Below are 21,316 nucleotides of genomic sequence, written 5' to 3'. Positions count from 1 at the left end.
AGCAGGTAGTTGGTTGCAGGTAGCAGGTTACAGGTAGCAGGTTGAAAGTAGCAGATTGCAGGTAGCAGGTTGCAGATACCAGGTTACGGGAAGCAGGTAGTAGGTTGCAGGTAGCAGGTAGTAGGTTGTAGATAACAGGTAACAGGTGGCAGATACCAAGTTGCAAGTAGCAGGTAGCTGGTTCCAGGTAGCAGGTTCCAGGTAGCAGGTTGTAGGTAGCATGTTGCAAGTAGCTGATTATAGGTAGGAGGTTCCATGTTGCAGGTAGCAGGTAGAAGGTAGAAGGTTGCAGATACCAAGTTACAGGTAGCAGGTAGTAGGTTGCAGGTAGCAGGTAGTAGGTTGTAGATAACAGGTAACAGGTGGCAGATACCAAGTTGCAAGTAGCAGGTAGCTGGTTCCAGGTAGCAGGTTGTAGGTAGCATGTTGCAAGTAGCTGATTATAGGTAGGAGGTTCCATGTTGCAGGTAGCAGGTAGAAGGTAGAAGGTTGCAGATACCAAGTTACAGGTAGCAGGTAGCTGGTTGCAGGTAGCAGGTTACAGGTAGCAGGTTTGAAAGTAGCAGATTGCAGGTAGCAGGTTGCAGATAGCAGGTTACAGGAAGCAGGTAGTAGGTTGCAGGTAGCAGGTAGTAGGTTGTAGATAGCAGGTAGCAGGTGGCAGATACCAAGTTGCAAGTAGCAGGTAGCTGGTTCCAGGTAGCAGGTTCCAGGTAGCAGGTTGTAGGTAGCAAGTTGCAAGTAGTTGATTATAGGTAGGAGGTTCCATGTTGCAGGTAGCAGGTAGAAGGTAGAAGGTTGCAGACACCATGAAGTAGGTAGTAGGTAGTAGGTAGCAGGTTAGAGGTAGCAGGTAATAGGTAACAGGTTGCAGGTAGCAGGTTGCAGAGAGCAAGTTACAGGTAGCAGGTTGCAGGTAGCAGGTTACAGGTAGCAAGTTGCAGGTATCAGGTTGCACGTAGCTGGTAGCAGATTGCAGGTAACAGGTTGCAAGTAGCAGGTTGCAGGTAGCAGGATGTAGATATCAGGTAGAAGGTGGCAGACTCAAGGATGCAGATAGGAGGTTGCAGGTTGTAGGTAGCAGATTCCATATAGCAGGTAGCCAGTTGGAGGTTGCAGGTAGCAGGTTATAGGTAGTAGGTTGCAAGTAGCAGGTGGCAGATAGCAGGTTGCGGGTAGCAGGTTGAAAGTAGCAGATTGCAGGTAGCAGGTTGCAGATACCAGGTTACAGGAAGCAGGTAGTAGGTTGCAGGTAGCAGGTAGTAGGTTGTAGGTAGCATGTATTAGCTTGTTGCAGGTAGCAGGTTTTAGATACCAGGTTGCAAGAAGCATGTAGTAGGTTGCAGGTAGCAGGTTGCCGGTAGCAAGTTGCAGGTAGCAGGTAGTAGATTGTAGATAGCAGGTAGCAGGTGGCAGATACCAAGTTGCAGGTAGCAGGTAGCTGGTTGGAGGTAGCAGGTTGTCGGTAGCAAGTTGCAGGTAGTAGGTTGTAGATAGCAGGTAGTAGGTGGCAGATACCAAGTTACAGGTAGCAGGTAGCTGGTTGCAGGTAGCAGGTTACAGGTAGCAGGTTGAAAGTAGCAGATTGCAGGTAGCAGGTTGCAGATACTAGGTTACGGGAAGCAGGTAGTAGGTTGCAAGTAGCAGGTAGTAGGTTGTCGATAGCAGGTAACAGGTGGCAGATACCAAGTTGCAAGTAGCAGGTAGGTGGTTCCAGGTAGCAGGTTCCAGGTAGCAGGTTGTAGGTAGCAGGTTGCAAGTAGCTGATTATAGGTAGGAGGTTCCATGTTGCAGGTAACAGGTAGAAGGTAGAAGGTTGCAGGTACCATGAAGTAGGTAGTAGGTAGCAGGTAGCAGGTTAGAGGTAGCAAGTAATAGGTAACATGTTGCAGAGAGCAAGTTACAGGTAGCAGGTTGCAGGTAGCAGGTTACAGGTAGTAAGTTGCAGGTATCAGGTGGCACGTAGCTGGTAGCAGATTGCAGGTAACAGGTTGCAAGTAGCAGGTTGCAGGTTGCAGGTAGCAGGTTGCAAGTAGCAGGTTGCAGGTAACATGATGTAGATAGCAGGTAGAAGGTGGCAGATACAAAGATGCAGGTAGGAGGTTGCAGGTGGTAGGTAGCAGGTTCCATATAGCAGGTAGCCAGTTGGAGGTAGCATGTAGCAGGTTATAGGTAGTAGGTTGCAAGTAGCAAGTGGCAGATAGCAGGTTGCGGGTAACAGGTTATAGGTAGCAGGTTGCAGGTAGCAGGTAGTAGATAGCAAGTAGCAGGTGACAGGTAGCAGGTCGTAGATAGCAGGTAGCAGGTGCAGATAGCAGGTTGCAGGTTGCAGGTAGCAGGTTGCAGGTTGCAGGTAACAGGTTGCAGGTTGCAGATAGCAGGTAGCAGGTTGCAGCTAGCAAGTTGCAGCTAGCAGGTAGTAGATAGCATGTAGCAGGTGAAAGATAAAAGGATGCAGGTATCTAGTTACAGGTTGTAGGTAGCAGGTTTCATATAGCAAGTTGCATGCAACAGGTAGCAGATTGCAGTTAGTAGGTTACAGGTAGCAGGTTACAGGTAGCAGGTAATAGGTAGCAGGTAATAGGTAGCAGGTTGCAGGTGGCAAGTTGCATGTAGCAGGTAGCAGGTTGCAGGTAGCAGGTTGCAGGTTACAGGTAGCAGGTTGAAGGTAGCAGGTTGCAGGTAGCAGGTTGAGGGTAGTAGGTTGCAGGTAGTAGGTGGTAGGTATTAGGCAGCAGGTAGCAAGTGGCAGATAGCAGGTTGCAGGTAGCACGTTGCAGGTTGCAGGTTGTAAATAGCAGGAAGCAGGTGGCAGGTAGAAGGTTGCAGGTACCATGTAGCAGGTTAAATGTAGCAAGTTAGCAGATTGCAGGTAGCAGGTAGCAGGTAGCACGTAACTCGTTGCAGGTAGCAGGTTCCAAAAAGCATATACCAGGTAGTAGGTTGCAGTTACAACATAAGAAGTTGTAGGTAACACATTGCACGTAGCGGGTTGCAGGTAGCAGGTTTCAGGTTGCAGGTAGCAGGTTTCAGGTAGCAGGTTGCATATAGCATGTATGATGTATCAGGTACCAGGTAAAAGGTTGAAGGTAGCATATAGTAGGTAGAGGGTTGCATGTAGCATATAGAAGGTAGCAGGTTACAGGTAGCAGGTTATAGGTAGCACGTAGCAGGTTATAGGTAGCACGTAGCAAGTTACAGGTAGCAAGTAGCAGGTAGCAGGTAGCATGTAGCAGATTGGAGGTAGTAGGTTATAGGTAGTTGGTAGCAGGTAGAAGGTTGTAGGTAGCAAATTGCTAGTAGCAGGTAGAAGGTAACAGGTAGCAGGTCGTAGATAGCCGGAAGCAGGTGACAGATAGAAGGTTGCATGTAGCTGGTTACAGGTAGCAAGTTGCAGGTATAATGTAGCATGTAGCAGGTTGCAGCTAGCAAGTTGCAGCTAGCAGGTTGTAGATAGCATGTAGCAGGTGAAAGATAAAAGGATGCAGGTAGCTAGTTACAGGTTGTAGGTAGCAGGTTGTTGGTAGCAAGTTTCATATAGCAAGTTGCAGGCAACAGGTAGCAGGTTGCAGTTAGTAGGTTATTGGTAGTAGGTACAAGGTTGCAGGTAGCAGGTTGCATATAACAGGTTGTAGGTTGCAGGTAAAAAGTTGCATATAGAAGGTCACAGGTAGCAGGTTGTGGATAGCAGGAAGCAGGTGGTAGATAGAAGGTTGTAGGTTACAAGTAGTAAGTTGTAGGTATAAGGTAGTAGGTAGCAGGTTGCAGGTAGAAGATAGCACAAAGCAAGTTGCATGTAACACATTGCAGGTTGCAAGTAACTTGTTGCAGGTAGCTAGTTGCAGGTACCACATAACAAGTTCCAGGTAACACATTGCAGGTAGAATATTGAAGGTAGCAGGATTCAGGTAGCTTATTGTAGTAATAAGTAACAGGCAGTAGGTTACAGGTAGCATGTATGAGGTAGCATGTATTAGGTAGAAGGTTACAGGTAGCATATAGTACGTAGAAGGTTGCAGATAGCATATAGTAGGTAGCAGGTAGCAGGTTACAAGTAACAGGTTGCAGGTAGCAGGTTGCAGATACCAGGTTGCAGGTAGCAGGTTGCAGATAGCAAGTTGCAGGTAGCAAGTTGCAGGTAGCAGGTAGTAGGTTGTAGATAGCAGGTAGTAGGTAGCAGGTGGCAGATACCAAGTTGCAGGTAGTAGGTAGCAGGTGGCAGATACCAAGTTGCAGGTAGCACGTAGCAGGTAGCAGGTAGCAAGTAGCAGGTAGCAAGTAGCAGGTAGCTGGTTGCAGGTAGCAGGTAGCAGGTTCCAGGTAGCAAGTTGCAGATAGCAGGTTTCAAGTAGCAGGTTGTAGGTAGGAGGTTCCATGTTGCAGGTAGCAGGTAGAAGGTAGAAGGTTGCAGGTACCATGGAGTAAGTAGTAGGTAGCAGGTAGCAGGTAGCAGGTAGCAGGTTGCAGGTAGTAAGTTACAGGTAGCAGGGTGCAGGTAGAAGGTTGCAAGTAGCAGGTTACAGGTAGCAAGTTGCAGGTATCAGGTTGCAGGTAGCATGTAGCATGTAGCAGGTAGCAGATTGCAGGTAACAAGTTGCAGGTAGCAGGTAGCAGGTTGCAGGTAGCAGGTTGTAGATAGCAGGTAGTTGGTGACAGATACAAGGATGCAGGTAGCAGGTTACAGGTTGTAGGTAGCAGGTTGCATATAGCAGGTTGCAGGTAGCAGGTAGCATGTAGCCAGTTGCAGGTAGCAGGTTACAGGTAGTGGGTTGCAGGTAACAGGTGGTAGATAGCAGGTTGCGGGTAGCAGGTTGCAGGTAGTAGATCGCAGGTGGCAAATAGCAGGTTGCAGGTAACAGGTAGTAGATAGCATGTAGCAGGTGGCAGGTTGTAGGTAGCAGGTAGTAGGTTGCAGGTAGCAGGTTGCAAATAGCAAGTTGCAGGTAGCATGTTGCAAGTTGAAGGTAGCATGTTGCAGGTAGTAGGTTGGAGGTAGTAGGTTGCAGGTATTAGGTAGCAGGTGGCAGATAGCAGGTTGCATGTAGCAGGTTGCAGGTTGTAGATAGCAGGAAACAGGTGGCAGGTAGAAGGTTGCAGGTACCAGGTAGCAGGTACCAGGTTAAAAGTAGGAAGTTGCAGGTAACAGGTAACTCGTTGCAGATAGCAAGTTCCAAAGAGCATATACCAGGTAGTAGGTTGCAGTTACAACATAACAAGTTGTAGGTAACACATTGCTCATAGCGAGTTGCAGGTAGCAGGTTTCACGTAGCAAGTAGCATGTATGAGGTAGCAGGTACCAGGTAAAAGATTGAAGGTAGCACATAATAGGTAGAAGATTGCAGGTAGCATATAGTAGGTAGCAGGTTACAAGTAGCAGGTAACAAGTTGCAGGTAGCAGGTAGCATATTGCAGGTAGTAGGTAGCAGGTAGCAGGTAGCAAGTTGCAAGTAGCGGGTAGAAGGTAACAGGTAGCCGGTCGTAGATAGCAGGAAGCAGGTGACAGATAGAAGGTTGCAAGTAGCAGGTTACAGGTAGGTATAAGGTAGCAGGTTGCAGGTAGGAGGTAGCACATAGCAAGTTCTAGGTACTACATTGCCGGTTGCATGTAACTCGTTGCAGGTAGCAAGTTGCAGGTACCACATAACAAGTTGCAGGTAACACATTGTAGGTAGCAGGTTGCAGGTAGCAGGATTTAGTTAGCAGGTAACAGATTGTAGTAATAGGTAGGAGGTAGCAGGTAGCATATATGAGGTAGCAGGTAGCAGGTAGAAGGTTACAGGTAACACATTGCAGGTAGCAGGTTGCAGGTAACTTGTTGCAGGTAGCAGGTTGCAGGTAACACATTGCAGGTAGCAGGTTGCATGTAGCAGGATTCGGTTAGCAGGTAGCAGATTTTAGTAACAGGTAGCAGGTTGCAGGTAGCATGTATGAGGTAACAGGTAGCAGGTAGAAGGTTACAAGTAGCATATAGTAGGTAGAAGGTTGCAGGTAGCATATAGTAGGAAGAAGGTTGCAGGTACCTTTTTTATTAAATCAAATAATTTTTAGGATGTACATTTAATTATTTCTACTCCTATTTAATATTTTTATTTATTGTTTATTGTTAAAGGCCCGATTTCAGTTACTATTGGGCCTTTTCTATTTTTTTATGCCAACTAATTTTAGGGTTTATTTTTTCTATATATGTACCTGTCTTTTACCTTTTGAATATACGAATACAATTTACTCTTTTTCACTCAGAGATTCTCTTTCTCTTTACGCACACTCTTTTTCTCTTATCTTCATGCTCATTATGTATAGGGTTCACAATTATCCTTTTTTTACATACACAGTTTTCACCATTGCAATCTTGTTTCCCAAATCTCCAATATGGTATCAGAGTTCTTCGAATGAAGAGCTTTGTTGCGTCTCTCTGGTTTTCTCTCCTTCATTTCATCTTTTCTTGCTCGCTTTTTTTCTTCTTTCTTGTTTTCTTTAAGCGTCTTGATTTTTTTTCTCTCACTGTTTTGCAAATAATGGTTGATGAGGAGGTTGCGCCACTCAATCAATCAAAACAACCATGAGCAGTTTCTTGTATTTGCACCCAAGCGAAAATCTCGCAGCATCTCTGGTTTCCCCAGTTCTTGATTCCACCAACTACCATTTTTGGATTCGTTCAATCAGCACAACCCTTAGCGCCAAGAACAAAGTTGAATTCATCCTTGGTGATCATCCTCGTCCTTAGAAAGATAACCCTAACTTTTCTGCGTGGTCGCGCTGCAATAACATGGTGGCTTCCTGGTTAGTTCATTCCATTTCACTCCTAATTAAGCAAATTATAATATGGATGGATGTTGTTATTGATATCTGAAACGATTTGAAAAAACCTGATACTCTATGGGTGATTTATCTCGCATTTCTGATTTACAATTAGAAGTTGCATCTTTAAGTCAAAGTGATCTTTCTGCTACTGATTATTTTACAAAACTGCACTTGTTCTATTAAGTGTTTTTGTTCTGTTGAAATTTTCATAAACCAAAGAAAATGTGAAGAACGTGCTATGCAGTTCCTTAGAGGTTTGAATGATCAATACAATAACATTCGATCACATGATTTGCTTATGAATCCCATACCTCCAATCCTAAAAAAATTCTCTCTAATTGTTCAACAATAACATCAACTATCTACTATTTTACCTTTACCTACTGTTCATAGTACTAATGTTAGTTGCACTACTCCATCAAATCCTCTGTTGTGTGGTTTTTGTCGTAAACTGGACCATAGTGAGATTGTATTTTTAAAAAGTTGGTTTTCCTACTGCTGACACTAGAAACCAATATGGTAGAAAACTCTGCACTTACTATAATCGAATTGGCCACACCATTGACACATGCTACAAGAAACACGGTTTTCCTCCTGCATACAAAGCCCATAATCTCACTCGGACCACCCAGATTCATAACCTGGTTACTACTGATGATCTCTCTGTTGATAATATTTCTAAAGAGCAGGATGTTAAAGACATTCAACTTACCTCTTAACAATTTCAATTCTTAATTGACCTTATGCGCCAAAACACTCATGTTGCTTCCTATGCTCAAGCACGGATCAACCAAGTTGGCACATTCTCGGTTGATGCCATCAAACAAAATCACCAATCTCCAACAAGTAATTTACTTTCTTTTATACCTAATATTTATAATTCTTAGATACTTGATTCAGGTGTCACTGATCATGTGTGCACTTATCTCTCTGTTTTTACACACTACAAAAAAATTACCCTTGTTTTGATTAATCTTCCTAATGGCCCAACTATTTTTGCAAATTATTCTGGTTTAGTAAAATTCTTTGATAAATGTTACCTTCTTGATGTGTTATACGTACCTCAATTTAAATTAAACCTTATTTCAACTTCTAAATTGTCTTTACAACTTAAATGCACTTTAACTTTCATTTCTACTCACTGCATAATACAGGACAATTTATCACACGAGAAGATTGATATAGTTAAGGCTACTACTGGATTGTACCTTTTTAATGTTTTTTCTATTGTATCACACACTACACCACAAATTTATGTTCCTTATATCAATTGCAATATTAAAGATAAACATATGTGGCATTGTAGAATGGGTTACCCTTCTCATGAAAGATTAACTGTCTTGAGTGCTCAATATCATTTTATTACCATTGACAAATTACATTTGTGTGATACTTACAATTGTGCCAAACAAAAGCAAATGCCTTTTTCTTTGAGTACAACTGCTATTACTGTTATTTTTTACATTGTACATATTTTATATATGGGGACCTTGTTTTGTTACTTCTATGCAAGGTTGTAAGTATTTCTTGATTGTTGTGGATGATTATTCTCACTATACATGGGTTATCATGTTGCATAATAAATCTGAAGTTATTAATCACATCATAAACTCTACTCATTATGTGAAAACTCAATTTCATACAAAAATAAAAACCATTCAAACTAATAATGGACAAGAATTTAGTATGTATGCTTTATTCGTTTCTAAAGGCATAACACATCAAACTTCTTGTGTTGAAACACCATAACAAAATGACATTGTTGAACGCAAGCACCAACACATTTTAAATGTTACTCGTCCTTTGCTTTTTCAAGCTAACTTACCTTCTTTATCTTGGTAATTTGCAGTTAATCATGCGGTATTTTTTTAATTAATTCCACCCCCACTCCTCTCTTTTTTAATCTTACTCCCCATGAAAAACTTTATGGCAAACCATGTGATCTCTCTTTTCACAAAATTTTTTGCTGCCTTTGCAATTCCAACACTCTCACTGCACATAGAAAAAAATTAGATGTTAGATTTGTCAGGGCTGTTTTCCTTGGTTTTCCACAAATACTAAGGGCTACATTGTTTTAAATTTGAAATCTCAAGACATGTTATCTTTCATGAAACTCATTTTCCATAAAAATTGGATAATGATCTTGATAGAGGTCCCAACATTCTATCTTTACCTGTTCCCACTAACTATACTTTTGATTATGATTTTTGCTTTAACCTTGCACCTCTTCCCGAGCCTGAACCAGCCAGTACCATTATCATCGCTTCTCCCCCACCACGACGCTCCAACATAACTCGCATACCACCTTCTTACCTTGCTGATTTCACTACTTCAAATGCATCACCACTAGGTATCACATTCATCATTACATCTCTTATACAACTTTATCTTCTTCTTTTAAGAATGTTATTTCTTCCATCAATTCTAGCACTGAACCCCGTTCATACAACGAGGCTTCCAAACATTCTTGCTGGCAACAAGTTATGCAAGATGAGCTTTTCGCTCTAGCTTCCAATCTACTCGGCAGCTCAGTCCTCTTCCTCCTGGGAAGAAACCTATTGGTTGCAAGTGGATATACAAGGTTAAACACAAATCTGATGGTATTATTGAGCGCCACAAAGCCCACTTAGTTGCCAAGGGTTTTACTCAAATTGAGGGTATAAATTTTCTTGACACCTTTGCCCCTATTGCACAATTAACTACTTTATGATTATTACTTGTTGTTGCCACTTCACAAAATCGATTTTTAAAACAACTTGATGTCAACAATGCTTTCCTCCATGGTGATCTTAACGAGGAAGTATATATGACTCCCCCTCCTGGCCTCTTTGTCCCTTCTCCTCAACATGTTTGTAAACTCATGGCCTATGTCAAGCAGGTAAACAATGGGATTCAAAACTTTCCCATTTCTCTTAGATAACAATTTTGTTTTATCTGTTGTTGATCGCTCATTATTTATTAAATATAATGGTCTTACTCTTACTTCCATTCTTATTTATGTTGATGACTTGATACTTACAAGTAATGATGTTGAGGAAATTCACTTTATCACCAATGCTCTAAATCACAACTTTAAAATAAAAAATTTGGGTAATCTCACCTACTTCCTCAGGTTTGAGGTCACTAGGAATAGCACAGGCATGCATCTTAGCCAACGAAAATATATTATTGATCTCTTACAAGAAACCGGGATGTTCAACTCAGCTCCAATACCAACTCCAATGCCTCAGTCTTCCAAAATCACATCTTCAGATGGTACAATCCTCTCACCCGAAGACACTTTTTCATATCGGCGACTCATTGGACGCCTCACCTACCTCACCAATACTCGCCCTGACATTGCCTTCACCGTCAACACTCTTAGCTAATTCATCTCTGCCCTAACAACATTACGCCAACAAGTTGCCTCATGACTCCTACACTATTTAAAAGAAAACCCTGGTGATGGTGTCTTTCTGCCCAACACAAGCTCTCTTCATCTTCATGGTTTTAACGACTCAAACTGGGCCACATGTCCTGACACCTGCAAGTCCATAACTGATTACTCCATATTTCTTAGCAATTCCCTCATCTCTTGGAAGTCCAAGAAACAACAAACTATCTCTTGTAGCTCCTCCGAAACTGAATACAGAGCGCTCGCCACCACAACCTGTGAGTTACAATGGTTGACTTATCTTCTCACAGACCTCCGCATCTTCTATGCCCATCCAAAAAATCTATATTGTGATAATCAATCTGCCATTTGGATTACATCCAACCAAGTTTTGCACAAACGAACAAAGCACATTAAAATTGATGGCCACCTTGTTCGGGAAAGGCTTAATGTTGGCCTCATCAAACTACTTCCAATCACTTCCGCAACACAAATAGCATACATTTTCACCAAACCACTTCCTCCAATTCAGTTCTAGAAACTCAAATCCAAACTGGAAATGCACAACATATACTCCTAACATGAGGGGGTGTTAAAGGCCCATTGACAATTACTATTGGGCCTTTTCTGTCTTTTTTATGCCAACTATTTTAGGCTTTACTTTTTCTATATATGTACTTCTCTTTTTACCCTTTGAATATACGAATACAATTTACGCTTTTTCACTTAGAGATTCTTTGTCTCTTAAAACTCACTTTTTTCTGAACTCTTCATTCTCACTGTGTATAAGGTTCACAATTATCCTTTTTTTACATACACAGGTTTTCACCATTACAATTTTGCTTCCCAAATTTCCAATATTTATTTTTCACATAAGAGTATCTTATTCTTAATTTCAAGTTTTCAAATGCCTAAATACTTAATATCATGTTTCCTATTTTTTTTTATAAAAAAGAAATATTTAATTATATTTGTAACAATAAGAAAATGGATATGAGTACATGTACAAGTATACATGTCACTCAATGGAGATGAGGATAAAACAAAAATTTCATAATTAGAATAAGGACGAGGTAAATTTTTACTTAGAATGATAATAGTCAAACTCACACTTATCCCATCCCTAAATAAAATCAATTTAAGGTTTATTATTTTATTAAAATTATAAGAATAAATAGAATAGTATGTGATTAGTTTCTGTACTGGCCAGACCTCGGACATCGGCTTCGAAGAGGTCGACACCAAACGTCGACATCGGACCTCGGTGGTCTGGCCGCATTAATAGGCCACGTAGGTGGGTCCCATAAATAATAATGAGTTATTACCCATATGAAAGAGGGACCTAAGTCACGAGAGGTTCATGCATGTGGTGTGTCTGGTACGTTCAGGTCTAACACAAGTAAATAATCCTTGGAGGCGCTAAGGCCCGTTAGGATTAGGGTTTCCAAGGGTAGACTGCATGCATGGCACGTGAACACTTATGGCACCCATAAAACAGATGGCCATGCAGCGTTGGTACATGAGTTGGTACTCTAGCGGCCATACTGTTAAAGATTTTGCACTCCAGAAGAGGCAAGTCTTATGTCGCGGCTGCGCTAAGCTTGTGCAACGCGTCACAAGATGCCTCACCAGTAACCCTAATTCAACTAAAGGAAAGATCCTCGTGAGACATGGAGTTGACCTATATACAACCTATATAAAGGGTGGTAACAACCCTAGAAAAGGTACGTCGTTTCTAAGACTGAAACTGCTTTACATACTTTACTATTTTTTAGCCCAGTACTAACTTGATCGTCGAAGTGCAATCAACGGGTAGAACCCCTCTGTGTCAACGGAGCCACTCTTAGCTACCCAAGGAGAGAGCGGAAACCACCAAGAGACAGAAGGAGCCACCATCTGCCTTTAAAGTCAACGACGGCTGAGTCAACCGACGGCTGAGTCAACCGACGAGAACAATTTCATTCCGTTTATATAATTTAATTTTAAAAATGAAATAAAAGTAAGTGGATAACTTCATTCCATTTGATACAAGTTTTTTGAAACTTTTTTATCACCCCTAAAATTGAAATGTATTTTAATATGATGAAATACATTTTTATCCTTTCATTTAATTATATTTTTTATCAAAAAATAAAGAATAAAATAGAAGAGTGACTGATTATCTTCGTCCAAATTATTTTAAATCTACGAGAAGAGAAGAAACGGGTATTTATCCTTTTCAGTTTTTACTCATTTAATAAAATTATTGTTTTATTCTTTTTTTAGTAACCGACCATCTAAACTTAACTTATATGTTTAATATTAAAAAAAAACAAGTTCTTTGTACAAATAAAAATAATAAATAAAATTTATATTTGGATTGATGGAGTTAAGAAAAAAATAATAAAGAAAATGGAGTGAAATGGATGAAATGTTAATGTCATGAAATGATTTTTTCTCTTTTAATTTAATTATAAATTTATTATTTTATTTTTGTCTTATTCAATCATATTATCTTTGTTTCTATCACAAAGTTCGGGATGTATTTATCTTTTTATTAGTCCCTTTATTAGCAATAATAAAAAAAATATTACTTTAATGTCACTTTATTAATATTATTATTATTATTAGCGAAAGTGTATTTACATTTTTATTATATTAAAAATATCTATTTTTATTATTTTTATGAATAATTAATAAAAAATAATACAAATTATATATATATATATATTAAAATTATGTAACCATTTTTTTTTTTAAAGTTCAAAAAAATCAAATTTTATAAAAATAGTATTAAAAAAGTATGTAACCATTATTTCTAAAAAAGAGTTCAAAATTATTTATTTTATTTATTAAAATATAAAATTTTGAATTAAAAAAGAATATTAAAGAAAATTATCAAATATTATATCTTTTTATATAAGGGCATATAATTGTAATTATTATTATTACTATTAGTAACACATACCCTTTCGCATTTTTATTTTTATTTTTTACTATTATTATATGCATATTTATATTTATTTAAATGAAATATAGATTTATGTGTATCCGTATTAATGAGACACATAGAGATGAGAAACACAGAAAGATAAAAGTCATGTTATTGAATTTCAAAAGATTTGAAGTAGAAGAGAGATAAAGTGATAAAGAGCAAATAGAGAAAAAACAGTGACAAAATCTCAAAAATTCAAATTGAAAAACAGAAATTGTCCATGAAAATTAAAGAAATAGAGATATACTTCAAAAAAAAAAACACTAAAAACAAAATTGTTCTACATTCAAACTGTAATAACTATTTTAATATATTTAAAAAAATAACGCTTATAATACAATAAAAAATTAAATATAAATCTAAAACTAAAATAAAAAAATAATTCAAAAGAGTTAAAGAAAGAAATCCCCTTCATATCATATATAAGTATTTATATATGTATAGATAATTGTTGTTAGTAATATAGTTAAAATATTATTATATTTACCAATATTAAAAAAATCGCATATAGTACGGTGGTTTGATAATAACCTCTCACTTTGTTATAGTCTGATCGAATGAAAACAATTTTTTTGTTTTTAAAGAATAAAACTATTTAAATAAAAAATGAAACTAACTAAATTACTATTATAGCAGTTAAAATATTATTATATTTAATAATATTAAAAAAAACATATACAGTACATTGGTTTGATAATACCTCTCAGTTTATTATAGATCTGGGTTGGGATAAATGAAAACAAATTTATTAATAAAGGAGAGAAATTATTTATTAATATTCAGATGAGAGGAGGAGAAAGAATGAACCAGGATGGGTGAAAATTAGAAAAAATAAATTATTATTTTACCAATTGGTATAGTGTGAACTACAAATTTTTTAGGACATTCAGATGTACAATGATGGTTTATTACACATTTGATTTGAAAAACAATAATAAAAAATACATGAAGAAATTAGAGATAACAAAATATATTTTCTTAACTCAATAAACACAAATCTTTATTTTAAATACAACAAAATATCTAAAAGAAAGAACAGTAAGCATTTTCACTATTGTCATGTTTACTATTATTCTCATCATTATTATATATTGTTATATTAAGAAAATTGATAAATTTTACCAGCATAATTATTATTAAAAGATAGGACATTTAAATTTTCTGTGTTATTAGTGGTTCACCAAAGGACATAATAAAAATACTTATTATAACTTGAATATTTATCATATTTCATTTCTTTTGGGTCGTGATCAATTTGCTTAACGTTATTATTTTAATATACTTTATAATAAAATAAAATATTTGTTTATTTTTTTCCTACTTTTCTTATTTAAAAAAAGTACTTTTCTAATTCATTAAGAAGCAAATTCCTTGTATTTCTTAAATGAGTTGTTTTTTAAAGATGATTTATTTAATAATTAAAAAAATTATTAACAAATTTCATAAAAACATTAATTTGTTTGATTATTTTAAAATGATCGTTTGTTTATTATTTATAACACAATAACAATTTTTATAGAAGAAAAAAATGTTGTTTTTTGATACATAACGTGCTAGAAAGGAGGCTCCTCGTCCGTAGAAAAAAGAAAAAAAAAAGAGACAAAAAGAAAAGGAGAAATTTGAAAAGCGTAGAAAGCGGGATTGGAACACGTGGCTCGCTATCCGTTATTCGACCGTTGCAAGAAGAAAGCTGTTGTGCTCTGTGTTAATGCAAAACACATCGCAACAGCACAACACAGCCTGTGTCCGTTAAAACCACTCTCTCAGATTCTCTCTCTCCATCTTTCTTTCCATTGCGCTTCTTCCATCACCATGGCCAACGCAACTGAGACTCAGCCTCAACAACACAAGGTCTCTCTTCCTTTCTCTCACACACAAATCTAGGGTTTTCGTTTCTCCATATCAAACCATTTTTTCCATTTTATTTTGCGGAATTAATCGGCAACAAGATTTCGTCGGAGTTCTGTTCTGATTCTGTCGTGCTTCTTTTCGCTAGGATTTTTCTGATGCGTCGGGTTCAGCTGCGGAGCGGAGGTGGACGCTGAATGATTTCGACATTGGAAAGCCTCTTGGAAGGGGAAAATTCGGCCACGTCTATTTGGCAAGAGAGAAGAGTGTGAGTTTTCTTTTGCTAGGGTTTCTGCTGTTTATCTTGTATTCTTCTGATCAGGGACGATGGCTCGTGATTATGCTAATTTATATGGATTATTTCATTCGCTTCTCGATTTATATGGGGATAATTTTGCGCCACTGCTTTGGCAAGAATTCTACGGTGTTTTTGTAATTTTTCGTTCTTTTAATTTCAAATTGAGTGTTTGAACGATAAACTGTTTAGAGGTTGAGTGTTTGAACGGTAAACTGTTTAGAGGTGTAGCTACTCAAGTCTTTACAATTGTTGGCTTGTGACAAGGTATTACTATAGTCTTTGGATGAGCGAGTATGGGATGCAATATAAAGCATCTAAATGTCTTTATAACACTGATAACAGGTTTTTCGAATTCTTGGTTTAAGATAAGAGCTGTTACATTACACATGACCATTGACCATTGTTGATTTGTATTTATATGATATGACTCTATTGTATTGTTGCTAAGTTGTACTGGATGTTTCTCCTTACCTTCTTGTTTTCAGACTTTAATTTTATTGTGAAACTGATATGTGATTTAAGACCAGAGCTGTTACATTACACATGGCCATTGACTGCTGATTTGTATTTATATGAGATGACTGTGATGTATTGTTGCTAATTTGTACAGGATGTTTCTCCTTACCTTATTGTTTCCAGAGGTTAATTTGATTGTTAAACTGATATGTGGTTTAAGCTAAGACAAGCTAAGACCTGTTACATTACACATGACCATTGACCATTGTTGATTTGTATTTATATGAGATGACTGTGATGTAGTGTTGCTAATTTGTACAGGATGTTTCTCCTCACCTTTTTGTATTCGGAAGCTAATTCTATTGTGAAACTGATATGTGGTTTTGGTACAGAGTAATCACATTGTTGCTTTGAAAGTACTCTTTAAGGTCCAATTGCAGCAATCCCAAGTTGTGCATCAACTTCGGCGAGAAGTTGAGATACAGAGCCATCTTCGTCATCCCCACATCTTGCGCCTCTATGGATACTTTTATGATCAGGTATTCTTGTTTTTACTTATGCTGATATTGCTGAAGAGGTTTAAAATTCACTTCTATTAATATTTTACGTTAAATAACTTCATTGCAGAAACGAGTGTATTTGATTTTAGAGTATGCACCCAAAGGTGAACTTTACAAAGAATTGCAAAAATGCAAATATTTCAGTGAAAGGCGTGCAGCTACTGTAAGTATAGCACCGATTGTTCTTTTCCTATCCCCATGTACTTGTTTGTGTAATACAAAATTCCACGTTGACTCACTATTTTCTTCCACATAACTGTATTATCATATTAGGAAGCAAGTAAATACTGAAACAACATTTGACATAACATTTGACTAGTGCAGTTGATTAGTTATGTGTTTGGCAGTCCACATTCTTAGTGTTTCAGAACAACATTATTCTGATATTGACAAAATGTTTCCTTTGTATTTGAGAGCAGTATGTTGCATCATTGGCCCGGGCCCTAATATATTGCCATGGAAAACATGTAATACATAGGGACATTAAACCAGAGAACCTTCTTGTTGGTGCACAGGTGATGTTCTAAACCCAGGCTGCTGTTTCCTATGTGGCTATCTTTGTTTTGTTGTCCTCATTATTATGTTAACTTTTTTATGTTAGGGTGAGTTAAAAATAGCAGACTTTGGGTGGTCAGTGCATACATTTGATCGTAGGCGCACCATGTGTGGCACACTGGATTATCTTCCTCCGGAGATGGGTATGTATGCCTATTTCACATGAATCACTCGACAAGTATTTATGCTATTTTTTTCATAAATGATGCTGCATTATATTTCTTAATACTTTTGATGGTTTCAACAGTGGAGAGGGATGAACATGATGCGAGTGTGGATATATGGAGCCTTGGCGTGCTGTGCTATGAATTTCTTTATGGGGTGCCTCCCTTTGAGGCTAAAGAGCATTCGGATACCTACAGGAGGTAAAACACTAATCAGTCGAAATGTAGATTAGCATCAGCATCATGCTCAGACTATTTTTATTTTATTATCCCACCCTACTAAATAGTTTAACCAACTACTTGTGCTACTGAATCTACTTCTGACTTCCATGCTACTGGTCTCTTCTTATTTACTACTTTGTAAGCATTAATTCAATCTAAATCGTAGTGGAAGTGGATCTTATGTGCCTTTTGGAAACTTTTTTTTATAGGATAGTACATGTGGATCTCAAGTTCCCTCCTAAACCAATTGTGTCTTCTGGTGCAAAGGATCTTATCAGTCAGGTTTGTGTTGTCAACTTAACTTAGTAGATTTGTTGAAGCATTTTTGCCTTAGTAACTTTTTCCTCTATTCTTTTTATTTGCAGATGCTGATCAAGGATTCCTCACAACGGTTACCATTGCACAAACTCCTAGAACATCCATGGATTGTTCAGAATGCGGAGCCTTCTGGTGTATATAGGAGCTAGCATACCTTATCGTTCATGTTCTTAAAACATGAAATCCATTTGGTTGGAAACCTTACTACCTGTTATAAAGAATGATATCACTTTATTGTTGTAAACCCTATATTGGTTGTAAAACCTTACTACCACCACCTCTATTATAAAGAATGATATCACTTGATTGTTGTATAATAATTTTGTTCAGGGCACCAATCTATGAAATAACTTGTATAACTTTATTCATTTCGCATTGCAGTATAACAGAGGAGTTTCTTGTCAATATTAATTGATATAGTTTTGGTAAAATTATCTTTTTGTTTCCTACCATTAAAATTATTATCCCCTATCCATATTATTTTTAATCTTTTCTACTCTAGATTGAAAGTAATATATAGATTCGAACATAAAATTCATATAAATCATAGAAAAAAAATTAAATTCTGAATGTACACAGAAAACTTGTTTGTTTGGACAAACATGAACATATTAATTACAAGGGTCTCTTGTTACCCTGGTACCATCCCTAGGGACATACATTAAGAGGTCCTATTAAGCACGATCAAAATGTAAGAAACGTAGGTAGTTTGACTATGAATGACAGACTACTTCATTACACATGGGTGCACATGTTGTGTCTTCGGAAGAGCAACTTCTCATAGTTGGTTCATGAAGATGGTTTCATGTTATGGTGCCTAAAAAGTAATGTAATGATTAATTAGTTTCATTATATCATGCAACAGATGACACAACATCATTTAGGATTCTAATGTAATGACTTTATATATTTATTACAATCACTTACTAGTTCATGTTCATCCAATGTTTATTAATGATAACCGAAAGTTATTATTTTTTATTTTATTTTATTGGATACAAATTGAAATAAAAAATTATACATAAAAAATAAAATATAATTTTTTTCATGTTGTTAGTCAATATTTCATAATATTTATGAAAATATGGGAATTTTATAGTACTACTATGTTTAAATTATACATTATTTTTAAAATATATAAATTATTCAAAATGTTAACAATATTAATTATTTTATCACTATTATAATTATTAATATAATCATATATAGATATATATATATATACAATATACAAATTTAAATATAAGATAAATTTATTTAATAATTTCAAAATTATTTAATTATACTATTAATAACAACATATAATTATAAATAATAAAAATAATAAAATAAAATTATAATATCAACAAAAACATATATAGTTATATAAAATAACAAATGTATATGATAATAAATATTATTTTCATAAATTTTAATATATTTAATAAATTTATTTGAATTTAACACAATAATTTTTTATTACAAATAACAGTAATTATGAATATTATATATTAGAAAAAATAATTAACTCAAACTTATACAAAAAAATATACCACAATTCATTATTAAAATGTTTTTTAATAACAATGATAAATTTATAAACTTATATTTTACACATTTAAAATAATTTCTAAATTATCTCATAACTATCACATTACTCACAAATTTCAATAAATCATAGATATTCACTCTATCATCCTTCAATCTAAATAACCTCACACATCCTCTATAATCCACTATCTTTCTTCCCCACAAATCTTCACCGCAATCCAAACACATCATAAATTCTATAATGCATTCTAAACTAATTGTTTAAATTAAAATTAGTAGAAATTTTAACATATAATTTTTTGAAGTTTTCATTTTTATCTCATGCATAAATTTGTTATTTTTAAAAAAAGTTATTTCATTTTTTATATTTTTCATGAAGTCCTCTAAACATACCTTCAAATCAAGATGAAAATTATTAAAGTAAAACTCTCTAGAGTTTTCTTCTAAAAGAACAAGAGTGAATTTTGTCAAAAATAAATAAATCAGAATTAAGGAATACAAGCATTTCACTAATTTTGTTATTATTTGAAGATAAACATTGATTTCTATTTATAACATAGTAAATATTTTTTTATCAAGAAATATTTATTTTTGGAATTTTTTTTAAGAAGAAGACGCTACTTGGAAGATTAAAAAGTGAAGAAAAAGGTAGATTGGAAAGAACATTTTAGAGGATTGAAAAGTGAAGAGTGAAGAGAAAGGTGATTGGAAAGAACACAAGGTCAAAGATGAGAATGTGACATTTGGTTCATCTCACATAAAATTTGGCCTGCAGGTCAGTGACTATCTAGGTCTGTAACTATCTGCATAAAAAATATTTTTTAAAAAAATTAATAAAAAATATAAAATATAAATTTTGAATAAATTTATTTATTTTTATTTAAATGAATTAAATAAATAATGTGTATTATTCTCATAAGATGTGAGTAAAAAAGTGTTATTGTTTGTATTCATGAAAAAAAATAGCAGAACACATACACTAAAATAGCCACTAGAGTACATTCTTCCATCACCATAATGGTCATAGCAATAGAGACTCAACAGCACAAGGTCTTTCTCATTTTGTGTTTCGATATGCTGAACATCTGCAAGGAGAAAGAGTGGAAGAAGCTTGAAAAACCAGAACAATGTTTACGAAAATTGAGAAAAAAGTGCACCAAAACTTTCTTAGCATATATTCAAAGACTCCAGAGAAAATGCGTGCATAATTTATCATATCTTTAACATAATAATTATTTTCAAAATTAAGTTCACGAGTTATATTCCAAAAAACAAATCATTTAGACGGAATTTTTTTTATGAAGAATCAAGTTCACAATCAAATAATTTTAATGGAACAATTATTAAAAAAAATTATTGTACGTGACATCAATATTTCTCTAAGAAACTTTAGTAATTGAATCGTGATAGTTATAAAATGTATTTATAAAAATATTTAAATTATCCTTATGTTATAAATTACTTTTAATCAAATATTAAATTATTTATAACTGTTCATTATTATTATTTTAAATTTATTATTATTACTGTTATCTTAATTCACTATTATTTTTTATTTTAAACTTTTATTATTATTATTAATTTTAATTTTAATTTTAATTTTATTATCTTTATTAGAATTTATTATTATTAACATTTTTATTATTTTTTAAAAATTTATTATTATTACCATTTTTATTATTTATTGATATTATTAGTAGTATTTTATAATTCACTTATTATTACTTATTTTAAAAAAATATTTTTATTATTATCATTTTAACTATTATTATTTTTAATTATTATTAATATTTTATTATATTATATAACATAATCTTGACATTATCGAATTATTTTCCAATAATCATGGACTCTTTTATCAAATGGTCTCCATCACTTTATCACATGCACTCACATCACCCCAACTTTTATCATGTTGTAGGAAATGGTTTCTAAAAACATAATTTTTCATAGTTTTAATTATAGAAGTTATGTCCAGATGAATTGATTAAAGCCTTGGATTAAGGTTAAAAGTGTAATGGCGTTCATTCCATTCTGACTAGATTTGTTTAGTTGGGTGGACAAAGAGCTTCCTCACCCATAAAATACTTAATGTAATGCATGTTGTTCAAACTTATATGTATATAAAAAATTTCAGTTTAGTATGTGTTTATTCATAGGGAAAGGTCCGGTTATCACATTATACAAACGTAAGATTAAAGGGAAGAAAAAAAAAGA

General features: G+C 35.3%; 2 protein-coding genes across 2 annotated transcripts; one reads left to right on the top strand and one right to left on the bottom strand.

The window, feature by feature from the left end:
- Positions 1-595: 595 nt before the first annotated feature.
- LOC137822272 (uncharacterized) lies at positions 596-1,829 on the bottom strand. The gene is made up of 2 exons (XM_068627160.1): positions 1,687-1,829; positions 596-962 (listed from the first exon to the last, which is right to left on the bottom strand). Exons 1-2 carry the CDS (start codon positions 1,827-1,829, stop codon positions 596-598), a joined length of 510 nt encoding a protein of 169 aa, XP_068483261.1.
- Positions 1,830-14,841: 13,012 nt separating this feature from the next.
- On the top strand, positions 14,842-17,937 carry LOC137822967 (serine/threonine-protein kinase Aurora-1). Its single transcript, XM_068628020.1, has 9 exons — positions 14,842-14,999; positions 15,145-15,264; positions 16,143-16,289; positions 16,378-16,473; positions 16,730-16,825; positions 16,912-17,008; positions 17,113-17,230; positions 17,461-17,533; positions 17,617-17,937. The coding sequence occupies exons 1-9, from the start codon at positions 14,961-14,963 to the stop codon at positions 17,716-17,718; spliced, it is 888 nt and encodes a 295-aa protein (XP_068484121.1). The 5' UTR covers positions 14,842-14,960; the 3' UTR covers positions 17,719-17,937.
- The last annotated feature ends 3,379 nt before the right edge of the window (positions 17,938-21,316 follow it).

This window comes from Phaseolus vulgaris, chromosome 9 (genome assembly GCF_000499845.2).
Source record: "Phaseolus vulgaris cultivar G19833 chromosome 9, P. vulgaris v2.0, whole genome shotgun sequence".
In the NCBI taxonomy this organism is placed as follows: Eukaryota; Viridiplantae; Streptophyta; class Magnoliopsida; order Fabales; family Fabaceae; genus Phaseolus; species Phaseolus vulgaris.
This window is presented reverse-complemented; position numbering and strand designations above follow the sequence as displayed.